We start from the raw sequence: 18,970 nt of genomic DNA on the forward strand, positions 1-18,970 counted from the left end.
CAACCCCTTCGCTAAATCATACACACACATGCATTAAATCGCTCAGTCCAATCCTACAGCATCTGTACGAATGGTTTTCAAGGAAACCCCTAGGCAAGATTTACAACGATACAATGCCCCGACATGTCACATTGATGTTGCAGTGATTTTCATCGGAGAAGATGGTGAAACGCCTGCCGAAAGGGATATTTGCATCCATCCCTTAGGCAACTCCTGTAAACAGCTTTCCACGCTCAATATGAATTGCGATCCTATGGTTTACCCACTTTTATTTCCTTACGGAGACATTGGCTGGCACAAAGATTTACAACATGTTCCCGATAAAAGAACCGCCAAGCGAATAAGGCTTACTCAATGCCAATTTTACACGTACAGATTAGCAATGAGGAATACTTTTAATATTTTGCACTCCAGCGGCAAAATATTCAAACAGTACGTCATAGATGCATATTTTAAAACAGAGGGCGTGCGTCTCAACTATCTCAGATTACATCAACAAGATCTGTGCGTTGAACTATCAGACGCACTGCAAGCAAATACTGAAAATAACAACGTTTGTGTATGCAAAATGATCATATTACCTTCCACATTTCCAGGAAGTCCAAGATAAATGCAAAAAAACTATCAAGATGCCATGGCCATAGTACGTAAATTCGGAAAGCCTGATTTATTTATCACTTTCACATGTAATACTGCTTGACCTGAAATTCTAAATGCACACTGTGTCTTTCAAGAAGTATTTATTTCTTCTTCATTTCTGAATTCCTTTCTTACCGTTTTCCGTTCCTATTGTTACACCGGGCGTCGGCTAGTTCTATTTAATATATTAATAAATAAACCAAGAAGTACAGATAAACTAAGAAGTATCTTGCATCTATCGCCTTTGTACTAACATTCAAATTGATACTTATTTAGTTACCCTACCTTTTGAAACAACTAAATGTACAAATCACTGAATAAATTTTAGATTTCATTCTTTGCTAAACTGATAAGTTAACTAACTTGCACTGTACGTCAGTAGTGGCAAGCAGTTTTGCAGACTTTTCTTTACTGTCTAACAGCTCTATTTACTAGAGGGACACACATTCTTATATCATTGCGTGAAGTGTGGATATTCACGTTAAGACTACGTAGGAACATTAACTTAAGTTGAGTGAGAGTGAACGTGCACTGCAATAGACTGGCTTTCATCCAGGGTCAGCTCCTGTCTAGCTCTAGATACCACTGGATAGGTTCCTCTCACTGCTACCCTAAAAAAGGCTAAGCAGGCTTGATAACAGATGTATCATATCTAAAACAAAATTCCAAGTGTTATGAAATAACAAAGCATGTCAATGTGGTAACTGAACAAATTCAGCTTATATGACAAAGTTTCAAAAATAACAGGTAAAAATTACTACTGTAGTAACATTGATAAGCAGGAATATGTTTAAATATTTTCTTCTGGTGAATAGTTTAGGAAATGACGATAATAAAAGGAAGACTGGCAATATATTTATGTAAAAATTGTTTAAACTTTGGTCTGTGTTAAAATTTATTTGAACCTGCAACTTTTCATTTTGTTTTGGTAGATTGATGATGTTACTGATGTTGCTGTCTCTGTTTTTGTACTGACAAGTGAAGGTCGAGCTCCCAGCTTTATATTAAGGACTGCGAAGATAAATCATACTTATGTGCCTTTAAATATAGCATACAACTGATCAATGGCTCAGACATTGATATTAAAAAATTGATTGAATTTTATTTCTTTCGCTTTTTAACCTTCCAATTCAATTTAATTTTACCGCAAGTGAAGGCATCTAACTGAGGCTTCAATTGAACAAATTTTAAAACATTTACTTATTATTTTTAAAAAATAATTCCATAAAACTAACTTGAACACATATTGGCATCACTAGTTATAGTCAAACTCAAATATGAGACAGCCATATGCCACTGCACTGCCAGGAAAAATCAACATCATTTTAAAAATCATTTAACATAAGATTAGGCTGCTATGAAGATGAATAGTCAATGATCTAAGGTTGCAAATGCATTTATAAATGTAAATTTTTATCACAATGTAGTGTTCCACGTTCAAGCCATCTTTGACTGTGTTATAAAATTTAAATTATTTTTCACAACAGTTTATATTGAAAGTCTGTTATACTTTTTGCTATAATATGGTCTGAGGTCTTCCTTTTAGCAAGGAGATGCTTGATGATTGCTTAAAGGTCTCAGATGTGACTATGCTTAGAAGGCAACAGCAGACTCATTTCTAAGTATTTACGATTCTTTTTAAGGTAATGCTCACTATGAAAGTGCACAATGAAATTTAGTAATTTAATAAACAAGAATACTTTCTTTTAATTTCCCCTAGGTCTCAAAGTGTATGTATTTATCTCTCTATGTATCCATCTATCTATCCAGTCCTTACCTTTGCTCCAGAAACTGCAACGCTTTCTTCACAAAAAATATTTGCATGTCTATACGAGTACGTCGGTCAAGAGTATCTGTTGCTGATACCAAAGGCAGTTCAGTCATTTGTTTCACCATAGCCCACAGATCAGTGATGTTCTAGCAATATGGCAAGAAAGCATTATTAGCAATTGTCTGTGACTAAAGATAGATTAAAAAAAGAAAGCTCTCTTAAATTCAAAATACCTTATCATCCAAACGTTCTGCTACTGAGGCACATAATTCAACTAAATTGGGTGGAAGACGACTGTTTAAAATTTTTTCATTATATACATAAATCTGAAAAACAAAAAAGGACATATACATGCAGATTACTGATCAAGCACATTTCTTTTCATGGATTTGTAAATCCATACACAAAATGGCTTTAAATGTTTTACACAGAGAAGACAATTAGTGAAATTATTTGATTATAAAATAAATGTATAACAAATAAAATAATAAACGACAACTGAATAGTAGAGAATAACTAATAACTTTTTATTTATAAAGTAAAATTCCTACAGACCGGAGATTTTTTATCACTTGTTGTTTTCGTGTTATTTCTAACACATACTATAATACTTTTATTGATGAGTGGTAGATATTTACAGTCTTGGACACCAATCTACTAGTTTATTTGCTAAAAATATAAACTGTTCTATGCACAGTTCTAATGCAACTTTGATATGCATTACACTTTCTTTTTTTTTTTTTTAAATCATCATGGACCCCTGCAAATGACTTGTTTTTTCAGTTCTCTTATTTTGTTCTATTGAGTTGTGAATTAGATAAAATAAACAACAGACTGCAATGGTCACTTTTCATTTTAAGTGTTGATTTTTGGACACCGAATCTGAGGTGTCTCCATAATTGTAGTCACTTGGAGAAGATGGGGTGCATGCACCGATATACATTGTTTTTCAAAATTTAAAGCTGTACCTCAAAATATTCATTCCTCTAAGTCTCTGTGGTAGACTTACTATATAAGGTAACGTTGAAAGTCAATTAAACTTTCAGTGGTTTGTCAATCACAGAATTATTCAGGAAACAATTCAAACACATTAATACATCTTAGAATTTTATCTTCTAAAATTAAGCATTTAACAACCGATACAAGGCTGCAGATGAGACATGTACAGTAGTTCATAAGGATGAGGAAACACCAATTATTAGGCTTGGAAACTAATTAATTGAATTAAATTCTATAAGTCTATACCTAAAGGAACAATGTAAAAACACATTACCATAAACCTTAAATTAATTCTTTGTTAAATTATGAAAAAACAATTGATAATATACTGCATATTGCACTATGCACACTGCCAAACCTTGAAATCAACATACAGCCACATTTGTACTGAATTAATGCTGTCTGTACTCATCCAGAGAGAGGGAGAGAGGTTAGGAGCGCGCACTTATACAGCGCATTGCCGCATGCACCACATGACAAATTAACTCAGGATCCCCAGATTAGGACCCAAGTACAGTCATGCAATGGGTGACACCTCAGCACCACACTAGTTCAGATGGAATGGAACAGTGTGAGGTTTTTTATGGACTATAATTAAAATTAAATAACTATAAATTGAAATTTAAATAATTAAAAATTAATAAATAAGTACAACACAAACAATATTTCAGCTTGAATTATTAATATGTATCCATCCATTAATTTATTATTTTAACATAGAGACACAAGGAGGCCAAAGGAACATTGCATAGTAAGAACCAGCTAGGGACTATGTGTCTCACACATATCCACAAAATGCAGATTAAAATAAACAGCTTCATGGATAGATTTTACTGGACTTAATTTAATGGAAAGGTGGCTACTGTTTGATTCTGCTACATTAAAATCTCCAAAGACCCAAGTTCGACATATGCCCCCACATAGGTCAAACCAAGCTTCTGTGAAGTTGCAAGGACATTTGCATTAAGTTAACTTTCATCTTTAAACTGAAAATTCATACACATGGGCATGAACTCTAGATATTTCCCCAATGCATACAGGACCTCTAGACAGACAGAAAATAATATAAAAACTGAGCAATGTATGTTATAAAATATGAACAGGATATGTCTGGGTGGTTTGTTTAACATCACATGTTCACAACTGTGCTCTCATTTAATTAACATAACATTATGTAAATTAATATTTATGAAAAAATACTTAAAGCTTTCACTTTTATGTATATATGACTACTTCGAGTATTTAACTTTTTTGGTTATATCTTTAAATTCTTTTAGGGGGATATACTTTATTTTAACAAATGTGTCTATGGGTGTATGGGAGGAAAGACGAGTACCTCGAGGAAAACTCACACCGACATGAGAAGACAATATCAAATGCCTAAAAAGAACAACTAGACACAGGACTTGAGCCTTGGAAACTGGATGGGGAGCACCTGGCAGATGTACATATAAATGTATTCCTTTGATATAATACAGGCATCTCACTATTAAAATACAAGAGCTTCTTCATACTCATATCTATTTACTAGTCAGGTGACCTTTAAAGGTTATTGACTAGTAACAAATGAACCATTGAAGGTAAGGAAATACTCACGATTTATATATCATAGCATTATTCTAACTGAGCAAATCGGTATCACAAAGAACGAAAAATAAGGCATGAGGTAGTACGACTAAAAGAACAATCTTTCATATTCTGTCAAAATCATTCATCTACGTTTGTAGACACACTCTTCTGTAGAAATCAGTATATAGGCAAACCACAGCAGCAGAAACAGTACCTGTTTTCCATAGGCTACTTCCACATTATCCAAAGCGCTGCGTCCTGGTGGGCCTATATCGCTGATAAAACTAGGCTTAAATGGGGAAGGAAAAAAAAACATACAGACAACAGATTAGTATAAATAAAATACAAAGAAAATCCAATATATAATAAACCATCTTAAGACTACAGTAGTTGTTCTTTTGTTAAACTTTACAATGCTTAGCAAAACTGAAGCAGTGAACCAAGTCATGGTCCTGTGCGAATATGGGTATGTAAGTGAATGGGCCTTGTGGTGGAGTGGAACTGTTAAGGACTGTTCTCCTACCTAATGTAATCCTGAAATGCAATGCTATTCTGAAATGAATGGCCTTTGCCTTTTTTGCTTTTGTAACATAGAAGATTCCTTCTTATGGTTACAACATTCATTTTAAATTGAGTGTCAGAATGTTTTTCCTGGATTATCTCATACAATTTTCAAACAAAAACCTCAAATTACTTCAGTAATTCAAAAACTAGTCAGATTTACATTTTGAAACATAAACAACAAATCAAAGCACAGTTTATGTTATTACTCATCAATGACTTGCTTATTTCTTATCTTTGAGAGAATAATGTAAAATCTCTAAAGGAGATTCTAGTTTTGCTGGAATACTATTGTTTTGTAGATTACCATGGAGTTGAATGAAAAATTAAACTTCCATATGTCACCTCTGATTCCTGTGTGATGTCCAGAGCATCTTCCCCTGGGGCTAGAAGAGTATGCAACACTCTTTGTTTAACCAACTCCCATTCCATCAGCATTGATTCACGATGAAATTCCTCAGCCATCATAAAAGTCTGGAAGTAGTATGAATAAATAGTTAAAAGCCATGTATTTTCTATTATTTTAAGCATTTAGAATTCACAATTAAAAACTGTTCATATAACAGGACTGTTGTAAGACAAGGATGAAGATCAACATACAATATAATATGCAACTTTGGTTGCCTGATCTTTATTATTACTAGGGGACCCCACCTCCTGCTCGCTTCGCTCGCCCACCCCCGGGTTTGGTTTACCGGAAATAAAATTTAAAATGATTGTTAGTTTCATGGGAATTGTTACACATGCATTATTTTCACTTTTATTTTAAAACAATACTTATTTCCGGCCCTGGGTGTGGTTACATCTCTTTCTCGCAGGACATATAATGCTGCTCGCGTTGTGAAGGGGGTGCGGCTGAACGTACACTAAGGAGATGCCGTTGGATCACCTGCTGTCTTTCTGCTGCTGGCGAGCAGCCTGTTCTGCTTGTCTCACTGCCTGTACAGCAGCTGTCCTATTGCCACTTTGCATCTCTGTCGCTCGCGTTGTGAAGGGGTTGGGCGAGGGTTAGTTTGGCTGAACGCACACTAAGGAGTAGCATTCTGATCATCTGCAGGCTTTCTGCTGCTGGCGAGCTGCGTGTTTTGCTTGTCTCTTGTCATTGTTTTAAGAGCTGGGAGCACATGAAGCGTGTCTGCCAACAGCAGTCCAACAACTGCTAGGTTAGATGTCCGTGGACTTGTTTTAATATGGTGTCTCATTGCCTTGTCTTGCGTGAAGTTGTAAACACAATATTTGTCCTTTATTTCCGGCCCTGGCGTGGTTAAATCTCTGTCTCAGGACGTATAATACGGCTCAGAATGTCCAGGGGGGTGGAGTGGGGTTTGCGTCTGAACGCATGCTAAGGAAGTGCCATCGCACTGCCATTAGTCTTCCGTGGTGTCTACCGCCCTCCTCCAATCGGACCTAACAGTCACTTAAAACAAAAAAGGCTTCAACCTGGTTGGAACGCTGCAATACTTTCGATTTTTACTGCTTTCATATTCTTTACCTTTCTCTGCATGTGTATCACGCCATCATTTGTTTGAGCCTTTTGAATTCCACTACTTTCATAATCTATCTGCCTTTTTTCTCTCCATTGCTTTTGGGTATCTTTTTTCCACGCTACTCTTTCTTCTTCTTTCGTTGACGTTTCATCTAGAACGCATTGTCCTTATACACTTTATATGTGCTGAGAGCACCGGATCTGTGTGCACTACGTGCCTTTACACGACTGAGTGTTATTTGATATTGTTTGCGTCTCATGGGTCTTTTATGCGTCTTCCGAGAACTTCCGAGAAGATCACGTATCGTCGCCCTGCTTTTACTTTCCAGGATTTTTTTTTTATAATAGAGAGATACTATAAACTCAAGTAATTCTGACTACAAGGTAGGGAGTTCAAACACCAGTGGGAAGTCTAGTATGTCCAGATCCATTCCTTTGCAACATCATTTTGCACTTTACACACACTGTACTTTTCACCATAGGGAACCAACATGGTAGCTTCTTCGAAGTAAGCCTGACTAGGCTTTGTAGGACATCTGGCCACTAGACCTGGCTACAGGAGAGTTTATCCTTGTATCCCTTTTTTGACGAAGCTTTATAAAAGCCATCATGAAATTCTTTTTTTGTGCATTGCTTATCTGACCGTCTCCTTAGACCAGTTTGGCCTGGGCAACCCTAACATGTGCACATGGTTCCCTGCAGCATAGCTTCAAAGCCCATTGCAGCACCCAAACCTCTCCACTACATCCACGGTACAATCCTTGGTGAAGACATGGCCAATCATATCTAAATGTACTTCGCAGACTTGGAAAAAGTTATGACTGTGTACCCCATTGTATCAAACAGGTATAGAACTGAAAAGCTGCTGTCTTAGTGCATAGCAAGAGCTGTGATGCAGCGTTGGTATTAATTTGAGCTTGTTTAATTCAGGTATGACATTCCACCAAAGGGGTGTTTTGTCTCCTCTTCTCTACTATTGATTTCTTTTTGTTATTTGGAAATAAACATTATACCAGAAAAAACCTCAGTTAGACAAATGACAGCAACATATGTTTTTTAAAGAAAAAAAACACAACCCCTGGCAAACAGAGCAATGCAAATAGAGAGTTCCACCTAAAACATAGCGCTGCAGTGAAGCAACACAGAAGCAAATCATAAAAGATCGGGGTTGCGCTATACTTCCTTGTCTTGCTCCCCAAAACACGAGGCTGAGTCTCAGTACTTTAGCAAAACCAGCTTTATTCAGCTTGAAACAGGAACGGTACACTTATTTATTGTAGCATGATCTGCCACTCTGCTATACACAGACACGGCAGTCAGGCAGGGTGGTGGCAAGATCAGTGATTAAGTAAACCTGTTTTCTGCATTTACAATGTACCTTGCATCACCCATCAATAAGTTTTCTGTTTGCTTTGGCAGAGAGACACAGCATAGCTTTCAGCCTGCTGTTGCCCTGGCAACAGATAAACAGTCTTCCATAGACACGAAGATTGGAGTTCAGGACGCTCTTCGGCGTGCTGTCTAGTTGTGGGAGGTCCCAAGAGAGTTTACAAACCTCACATTTTCTTAAATGAGTGCCACATTAACAGGAATGTTTCTTGAACGAGCATCACTGAACCACATAAAAACTGCTTTTTTGACGTCTTCAAATGCAGCAGTTCACATAAGTTTGCAACCCAAGTTTTTTCTTCCTTTCTTGCTCGGTCTTTTAAGAAAGTTGACAGTGTCGATGGTGAAATTCCGAATTCACTGGCAATCGAGAGCTGCAAAAATGTAAAGTTTTTTTTCTAATATGAACGGTTATCGTTTTTTCGTGTCTGCCGTTTACAATATTTAAATTACAATATTTCTGTTTGGGGATCGTTGTGCACAACTGAGCTGTGGCCTCAGAACTAACTGCTCTGCGGATGATTAATTCAGGCATTTCAAGGTCACTTTGTTGTAATCAAAGTATCTGCTGAATGTACTTTGTAGTACAAAATGGGGTAACTGTCGGGACCATAAACATACTTCGTTGTAATGAAAATTTCGTTGTAAAGATATTCGTTGTAACTGAATTTTATCTGTATATAAACAAACGCTTCCCAAGTACTGTAAAACATTTAAACAGATTCTTTTGAACATAATTAAACTTTTTTTTCCAGTATGAGAAAATATGGACATACTTTTTGTAATTTTCATAGAAAAGTTGTCAAAGCTAGAACTTTTCTAGTCTGGGAATGTAAGGAGCGTATCAATGCCTCATCAGGGTGTGATCTCTGGTGCACACTAGAGAAGGACTGCAAATGATTAAAGTATAAAAAGCTTTATACATTTCTCAGGTTCCAAAAAGGTGTACTAAGTTTTTAAATAAATAAAAAAAAAAAAAATACCAAAAAATGCACAAACTTTTAATGCATGTGCAGTAAAGCAAGAGTTAAATTCTAGAAATGAGTTAATTCTAATCCTCTCCATTTTTGTTTATTCAATTTTCTCAATAATTTAAGCAAAGTGACTGAAAAGCCATTTCATGGTCCTTGCGGACTTTACTCTGCTTACATGTCCCTTCAAATAGCTTCTCTTTTTCAGGAGATACTTTCATGTCCCATGAAACGAGACTTTGTGCCAAGAGATATAACCACACCCGGGGGCGTAAATAAAAGACAAAGAGTAGATGACAAAGTAGAACGTTGTAAAGAATTCAAAAACGTTAGCTCGATACACATGCAGAGCAGGTTAGAGATAATGAAAGTAATAATATTTGAAAGTCTTAAAAAAATGATAGTAAAGATCGCATTAGCCCAGACAAATGGAAATTATTACTCTGTGAAATAACAGAACAGCGAAAACAGACCAAATATATTGTTCCGATTTAAATTTTAAGTTGGGGACTTGTAGATTGTATAATTTGTGTTGCTATCAGGGAAAAATAGTGTTTATTCCCAATGAAGAGGTGTATCCACGAGAATTAAAAGATTTGTTGTTTGGTGAAAGTGAAATCCACATACACGAAGTGGCTGGCGTGTTCTGTTAACATTTGATCCCAAACAGTCCCTCATACTGATGTTTACTCGACTTTTTTGTAAGACACTTTGGATAAAAGTGTTATCTAAGTCAGCTAAGCAATACATGTAAATCAAGTCTTGGTGTGTGTGTGAGAGAGTGGGCGACACACCAAACTTTTAAATCCTCTTCAAATAGATTAATCGGGTTTAAAAATGTTATGCTACTTGGATGTCTTTTAAAAAAATCCGTATTTATGAATGATCACCAATCAACTACATGGTCTTGGCTATTAGAGTAAAGTATAATATTACATTAGACTATTTTTTCTGGGTAGATCAAAGGCATGTTTTCCTAAAGCATCTTACCTATTAGTATAAATTATGACAGGTGAGATCGTTTTATGTTGAATTTTATTTCCAAAACCAATGAATTTTTAAAAAATGGTGTTTTATATTATAAACCGATTAACATCTGTCTTTTGACAGTATGAAAGTTTGCAAAGACACAGGCACTATAATGAAACAAATAATTATAGGTTTGAATGTTAAAATGAAAGTAATAAGGAGGGTAAGTTTTGCAGGAATTCAATTTATTTTGGAAACTTAGCCAAAACATCTTTTCTGCAAGTTATTTTGATGATTTAATAAATGTTAACTACAAAAGGCGAAAGATACACACCAACATTCATAAAGAGTAGAACTCAATTTTTAGTGCTTGAAATGTTTTGTATGCTTTTAAAATAGTACCTATTTTTGCTTACTTACATTTGCATAAACTCTAGAATATTTGCAGGCCTTTGAAATAATTAGGTAACATGGACTCAAAAAATTGAATATGTAGTATAAAAAAGAATTCCCATGTTCACTCTAAAGTTATTTTAAAGCTTTTGCAAATTATAAGTTGATGGTTCAACAGGACCAAGGTCTGGAGACTGAGGAGGCGTCTGCTAAATTCACTATCATGTTTCAGGGACTTACCCTAGCCTTGTGGTATGTAACATTATTTTGCTGAAAATAACAGTTCTCCAAGGAGTTAGCTGCTGCTGTGAGAGGGGTGAGCTTGATCAACAACAATGTTTAAACATCACGATACATTGAAGTACTTGTATTAAACAACAGTAAGTGTTAAAAAAAAAACACAACCCGTACAATTACACAGCCAAAAGCAGTCTGCATTACTGACACCCAGAAGTATCGATCCATAAGGTTTTAGTCTTATACTGTAGTTTTCTTCCCATCAGTGTGGATAAGCAGGAATTAGAAGAACTAGGATTCATTGGGTCAGCTGTTTATTTTTCGAACATTTGGTACACCCAGCTTGAGTTCCTTAACCCACCGCAACTGCACAGTTTTGTTTTTTTTATTATTTTTGTTTTTGACAGGATTGGAGGTCAGTGGGGTTGGTGGTTTCTACACTCTCTATCCAATTGCTTTTTGTTTTTTTTTTTAAATTACCACGTTTCTATTTAACTGGCAGATTGTAGGCCATCATGTACCCTGCACAAGTCATATCAGATTTATCTGCCTTTTTAATAACAGATCCCATTTCCAATAACAGGACTGCTGTTGGTTCGGGGATTTTGAGTGATGGCCTGTTATCAATACACATGTGGCACTGTCAATGCATGAAAGCCCCAGCACGTTCCTGACACGCTGATGTCTATGTCACTCACCACAATGCTATATTTATCCCACTTAAATATTTAGTCTTGTCCATTCTTCCTCTGCACTGCAGATATACACAGTAATTTTGATATTTTCTTGAATGCTTTAAACAGCTACAGTGGTGTGAAAAACTATTTGCCCCCTTCCTGATTTCTTATTCTTTTGCATGTTTGTCACACAAAATGTTTCTGATCATCAAACACATTTAACCATTAGTCAAATATAACACAAGTAAACACAAAATGCAGTTTTTAAATGATGGTTTTTATTATTTAGGGAGAAAAAAAAATCCAAACTTACATGGCCCTGTGTGAAAAAGTAATTTCCCCCTGAACATAATAACTGGTTGGGCCACCCTTAGCAGCAATAACTGCAATCAAGCGTTTGCGATAACTTGCAATGAGTCTTTTACAGCGCTCTGGAGGAATTTTGGCCCACTCATCTTTGCAGAATTGTTGTAATTCAGCTTTATTTGCGGGTTTTCTAGCATGAACTGCCTTTTTAAGGTCATGCCATAGCATCTCAATTGAATTCAGGTCAGGACTTTGACTAGGCCACTCCAAAGTCTTCATTTTGTTTTTCTTCAGCCATTCAGAGGTGGATTTGCTGGTGTGTTTTGGGTCATTGTCCTGTTGCAGCACCCAAGATCGCTTCAGCTTGAGTTGACAAACAGATGGCCGGACATTCTCCTTCAGGATTTTTGGTAGACAGTAGAATTCATGGTTCCATCTATCACAGCAAGCCTTCCAGGTCCTGAAGCAGCAAAACAACCCCAGACCATCACACTACCACCACCATATTTTACTGTTGGTATGATGTTCTTTTTCTGAAATGCTGTGTTCCTTTTACGCCAGATGTAACGGGACATTTGCCTTCCAAAAAGTTCAACTTTTGTCTCATCAGTCCACAGGGTATTTTCCCAAAAGTCTTGGCAACCATTGAGATGTTTCTTAGCAAAATTGAGACGAGCCCTAATGTTCTTTTTGCTTAACAGTGGTTTGCGTCTCGGAAATCTGCCATGCAGGCCGTTTTTGCCCAGTCTCTTTCTTATGGTGGAGTTGTGAACAATGACCTTAATTGAGGCAGGTGAGGCCTGCAGTTCTTTAGACGTTGTCCTGGGGTCTTTTGTGACCTCTCGGATGAGTCGTCTCTGCGCTCTTGGGGTAATTTTGGTCGGCCGGCCACTCCTGGGAAGGTTCACCACTGTTCCATGTTTTTGCCATTTGTGGATAATGGCTCTCACTGTGGTTCGCTGGAGTCCCAAAGCTTTAGAAATGGCTTTATAACCTTTACCAGACTGATAGATCTCAATTACTTCTGTTCTCATTTGTTCCTGAATTTCTTTGGATCTTGGCATGATGTCTAGCTTTTGAGGTGCTTTTGGTCTACTTCTCTGTGTCAGGCAGCTCCTGTTTAAGTGATATCTTGATTGAAACAGGTGTGGCAGTAATCAGGCCTGGGGGTGACTAAGGAAATTGAACTCAGGTGTGATACACCACAGCTAGGTTATTTTTTAACAAGGGGGCAATTACTTTTTCACACAGGGCAATGTAGGTTTGGATTTTTTTTCTCCCTAAATAATAAAAAGCATCATTTAAAAACTGCATTTTGTGTTTACTTGTGTTATATTTGACTAATGTTTAAATGTGTTTGATGATTAGAAACATTTTGTGTGACAAACATGCAAAAGAATAAGAAATCAGGAAGGGGCAAATAGTTTTTCAAACCACTGTATATTTTGATCTGATGTTGTCAATGATTTAATAACAGTACACAAGACCAACTATTTACATCAATGATTACTGCAATTTTGATCAAAGAAAATAACATTGGTCAAATTAGGTTTTAAAGATTTTTGGGTTAATGACAAATATATAGTAACAGACTGTGAGAAGGAAAGATTTCAAGAAGTTTTCTATTTTCTGATCTACCTAGGGACGTATTTTAATTACAAAACCCCTAATTAGTCTTGCCTGAATTTCTGCATTAACTAATTTTAGGATAAGACAATGAGTTTCTAAATTCAGAGTAAGAAATTGAAATTTATAATTAGAAGATGCTACAATAAATGGAAAATGGTTCTTCAAAATATATGCAGCTAATCATGATTCACAAGAAAATTTGCTAAAACCTAAAACAGAGAGAGCCCTGTAAATCTTATGCATTACTCACAAAAGTCAAAAACACCAAGCTGTACCATAAACTGAAAATCAATCCCTACAATGCTAACTAACTTGAGGTACATATAAATCAGTTTTTATTGAAAGGGTTCACATAGAAGATTCTCGGTTTTATGCTATATATTATACAAGTGTACTTCTGTAGTAAACCTAAACTAATAGTATAATTTTTCTAATACAGAAAAGTTCTAAGTACTTGCATGAACACTGACCAAAGTAATGGAATCGGAAGATTTTCCACATTTTTTTCAAGAACAGAAATTCTTTTCATGCACATTGTATTTACTACAAAGAAGCTGTTGTCACGTTGAATATAAAACTTGAAGCGTTCCTCAGCAAAAAAGTGTGTACTCACCCTTCTTCGTGACTCTTCAATAGCAGATAACAGTGCATTATCTCGTTCATTTTTCAGAAAACCCTAGGGGGGGAAAAAATATGTATATACGCATTAAATTTGGTGTCCAGATAAATACAGAAAATAGGCTCAAGTCCATAAAGGATTCAAATTATTCTTAAAAACTCAATTATTAAACTTTATGACCTAAAGATGAAGCATTCCCTTATATTTGACATTTTGGCATGTGAATAATAAAAAGTTAATCTTTTTAATTTTTTTAAAGAAAAATTATGCCTTAGGCTACCTCTTAATTCACAGAAACCAAATCAAAGTCAAAACTATTCTTACATAGTCTATAACTTCCACCTACACAGCAACATATTTTTCCTCACAATTAGTTTAACTAGCTTAAAACCTTACTTTTTGTAAGTCATTTAAGTAATAACAGTAGCAATGCAAAACAATGATGTCTCTAGTGATGGCATATTACCTGAAACAAGTAACAGTAAGACATGCTGCTTCAACCTGCCTCATGAAAGAATGAAACACAATTTTTGAAGCAGACATCATACTGACACTGGTCTTTTGGTCTTTATATGCAATGATGACACTGTTAATGGCACAGTAAGTTAATGACATTTTCCTTCCATTTAAGGGTCACTTTTAAAAATTTGGTGGAAATGTTCAAATTAGTTAAAATTAATTCAACAAAATACAAGAAACAGACATGAGGTATTTAAGACAGTCACTCCAGTTTAGACTTGGGGCTGAAAGGCTGAAGCACCTAACGTTTGGTTTGTTCAAAACAATTTCTAGATCACTAATTCAATGAATTTGGCTCAAGTTCTGTAACTGAAACCTTCTTAATTCCTGATCTACTGTTCTCATCTAAAAAATACTAATTCTTAGAGTTTCTAAGATAAACCACTGTCTTGACCTATAGACACCTTATTTGCAACATCATTTTTTAGTTGCTATTAATTCTAATATAATTAAAAATATGTTCTTTCTGATTTACAAATGCTCTAAAATTAATAAAATCAGAGACGCACAAAGAAAAAAAAGAAATTAAATTTTAAAAATTAAATGCTCATAAGTATGTGTTCAGATAAAGTAAAAATGATTACCAGAAAAATTTATCAAATTAACCGTTACTCTTCTCTTATCATTGCAAATAACGGTAATGTTTTCTTTTTTATATACTCTACAGTTTGCAGACTTCTTTCAGCTCTAAATGCCCTCACCTTTTCTGCTTCATCAAGTGAAGACTGTCAGGAATTAATGCACAATTAAAATAAAAAAAATAAAAAAAAAAACTTTACAAGTTGTAGCTTCTTTATCATTTTTAGCTAATGATTTTAAATGCACAACTATCTCCGCCTTCTACTGATTTATCTTTATAAGCACCACTGACTTAGTTACTATACATTGCTCCTCTAGCACCCCGAAAAAGCTTACTGCTTATTTCACCCTATTCATACATTCTTTTTACACCTTAAATGCTCAGACGGCAACTATATATATATATATATATATATATATATATATATATATATATATATATATATATATATATATATATATGTGGACATAAAAGACAAATAATGTAATAGGAAAACTAAAACAGCCTCCTTATAGACATCAAGCGGTTGTATCCCGTTATTAAAAATCAGCTTTGGGGCTTGAGCAATACTAGGCATATTTTACTATGGCTACGGATTTCCAGTATATTGTCTTAAAAAACATCAAATAATATAAATAATTCAGTGTGTTTATTTATTTTTGCCTGATAACCATCATCAATCAAGAAGTTTTAAGTCTGATATATACATACAAAGTAGTACAAAATCATTGTTCAAAATTGAACTGATTCCATAAAAAAAACTGCTGTGGTATCATGTTGAAATTACGTTTTAGCATAATGCTTTCCATCCCGTTCTCAACCTTCCTAATTCCATTACAAATAGTAAAACAACAATAAAAGAGTTGATTTTCTAAGACTGTTATCATTTTTTGAAAAACATCATACTTCTTATACTTTTGTTTTTAAAAAATATTGCTTAATATATACTATTATTATTCATAAATAGTCTTCAAGATTTGTGTATTTAATTAGGTATCAAAACTTGGCTTAGAGAATAACGAGAAAATTCACAAAATGCTTAAGGGAGGTGTCAGGAAGCATTGCTCCCTAAAGAGCTACCAGGCTATAGATATTGGGAAGCTATGGGCCCTTGGCTATTTCAGTATAGGAAATTGTGTGTAAGCTACTGTTTTCAGTGTCATTGGCTTTAAAATTACACTAAAAGTAGGATTCTGCCTTAATTTGGTCAGTAGTCTGCACCTTAGTAAATTGAAGAATGTGCAACGAGAGTCTTTACAGCCTTGATAAGCAAAACATGCTGTCCCTTTTATCTGTAGATTTTTAAGCTTTGTTGTACTTCTCTCTTATGCTACCAGACTTGCATCAATTTCCTATATATGGTCAAGTGCACAAATTCTCTTTACCATTCTCTACACCATCCTTAGGTGCTTTTAAACACTGAATCACTTCCAAAAAATCCAAAATGGATTTATATCAAATGTACATAGTGTTATGTGTTTTACTAGGAATGTACTATATTTTTAATGTGTGCAGCATTACAAATATGCCCAATGGTAAGTAGTCCAAAGTATTTGTCTTGACCATATGCAGAACTACCATTTTTGGAAACAGTTTTTATATAAGGAAGTAATAAATGCTACAGTAACTCATGGATTAAATGCAATTTTTAACCATTATATTATGAGTGGCAGAGAAGATGTTCATGACTACCATTAACTCTCAAGCAAAAAAAAATGACGGTGAAGCCCAATCAATCAGGATTGATCTTTTGACCTGAACACAGGGCTCTTGAATGTTGGGGCAGGAAGGCGAGTCGTCAACTTAAAAAGTCCAATTCACTTAAATGTGCTTCACTTTCGTGCACTATTCTCATTTACCAGACATATTTATTTAACAAAAAATACATACATTTTGAACCACTAGATAACTGATATTAGGATTATGTAACACTTTTTCATATGTTTTAATATTGATTGTCTGCTGCTGTTCAGCATTGGACCCTACTGGTCTCCATAACTCACTAGTTTGTTATCTCTATGAAACCCAGAGTTTAAATATTTTTAAGCCATCACTACAGTAAACAGAGGAAATAACAAATAAAAATGTTCAGTTTTGGCTGTAACATTCCTTTAGGGAGTTAACACTAAACAGCTTTGTGAAGGAAAAGCAGCAGCATACTTACACTTTAAACAAAAGAAGTAATATTTCATAAAGATGTATTAACAAAGATTACAAGATAACAAAAAATTGGAATCTAATATTAAGATATGGAGGTTGCCGCAAATCTTCATAACTCTGAACGACTAAGTATTCATTTTCAAATCTAGAAAAGATGTAAGCATCCTATCTAATATCTATGAGCTGCATGCAACACAGCATAATTCACATAAAATCTGTTATTTTAAATTTCATGCCTTGTGAAAATTTATAATACAGTTGCTTATAGTTACCATCTCAGATGTGTTAGGTCCTGAGAGCTTTCTAGGTGGCAAAAAAATTCTCAAAATATTCAAAAGCCACTTGGCAGTATTGCCAAAAAGATCAGCATGACAAACAGCACAATTTCTTCAAAAGGACATACAGGTTATTAAAATGTGATAGTATTCTAACCTAGTCATATTTTAAATCTATATACATATCTTTGAAAGCCTTTAGGCATGGGGTTGTGTAGAAAAATGCCCAGATATAGCAATTTTAATGCAAAAAAGGAATAAATCCTGGACAAAAAAGCACAATCAATATGAAGGCAGTTTAGTTCTGCCAATGAATGCAACTGTGGGCCTGTAGACTGTACACGGAAATTCAAATCCCCAGAAGAAGCCTGGGTAAACACAAAAAAATCATGCTAGCTTCACATGGAACACACCCTAGTCAGAATCAAACTAGTGTCCAGTTCTGGAAGACAATAATGCTACCCATTGTGTTATTATGCAGTCCAATGAAGAAAAGATGTTTGATGTAGTCAATAAGACAAGCCAATCTACTTTAAGATATTTAAGCATTTGGAAGTTTTGCTGTATATTTTATTTGTCATTATCTTCACTGTCATTCATGCTGAATCAAGGATATGAACTATATAAACTGAGTACTTTAAATGAGTTGTTGATTTTTGTCATGCTACTCTATGTTCTTTTGCAGGTCCACCTAGAACACAATGACAATTTCATTGGACTTATAACCCATAGTCCACATCTTTGATTTGATCCTAAACAATGCCAAGCACAAGAACAAGGCTCATTGACTGACTTATTTAAATTACAACAGTGTATGAAAAGAATTGAAAACAAGAGGCAAAAGAAAACCTCTAAAACATGAAACGTAAAACTAAAGGTTAGGCAATGACTTTGCATAAAATCATTTCTCATATTTATAAAAAAAAATAATTAACAAGTAGAATCAAAAAGCGAATCATCATGCCAATTATGATTCTTTCATTATGTAAATAATTTTTATTCTGCATAATCACATGCAAGGTTTGCTGTAGTTTTACTTCTAGAACAAACATCTTCGGCATTCACTATTCTATTTTCTAGGTTGTTAGTATATAGAAAGGCAAAGTAGAAAACCATTTTATCATTTAACTTTCTGTACTGTGTTGAAAACAATATGCACTATGGTAATTTAAACGTAGAAATCAAAAAATAAGACTAAAAGAAATTTTACCAGACAAGAAA

The 18,970-nt window shown here is 34.9% G+C and overlaps 1 protein-coding gene across 5 annotated transcripts in view; it reads right to left on the minus strand.

Moving 5' to 3' along the window:
• Window positions 1-18,970, minus strand: part of nup93 (nucleoporin 93) — an 84,120-nt gene that overhangs the window by 26,053 nt on the left and 39,097 nt on the right. For all 5 annotated transcript variants that reach the window (XM_039762986.1, XM_039762987.1, XM_039762985.1 and 2 more), the window contains 5 exons: window positions 14,210-14,272; window positions 5,885-6,013; window positions 5,193-5,267; window positions 2,644-2,736; window positions 2,417-2,556 (listed from right to left, as the gene is read on the minus strand). In XM_039762986.1, coding sequence (XP_039618920.1) covers window positions 2,417-2,556; window positions 2,644-2,736; window positions 5,193-5,267; window positions 5,885-6,013; window positions 14,210-14,272 — 500 coding nt within the window. The remainder of the gene's footprint in view (window positions 1-2,416; window positions 2,557-2,643; window positions 2,737-5,192; window positions 5,268-5,884; window positions 6,014-14,209; window positions 14,273-18,970) is intronic.

Source organism: Polypterus senegalus, chromosome 9 (assembly GCF_016835505.1).
Source record: "Polypterus senegalus isolate Bchr_013 chromosome 9, ASM1683550v1, whole genome shotgun sequence".
Taxonomy (NCBI): Eukaryota; Metazoa; Chordata; class Cladistia; order Polypteriformes; family Polypteridae; genus Polypterus; species Polypterus senegalus.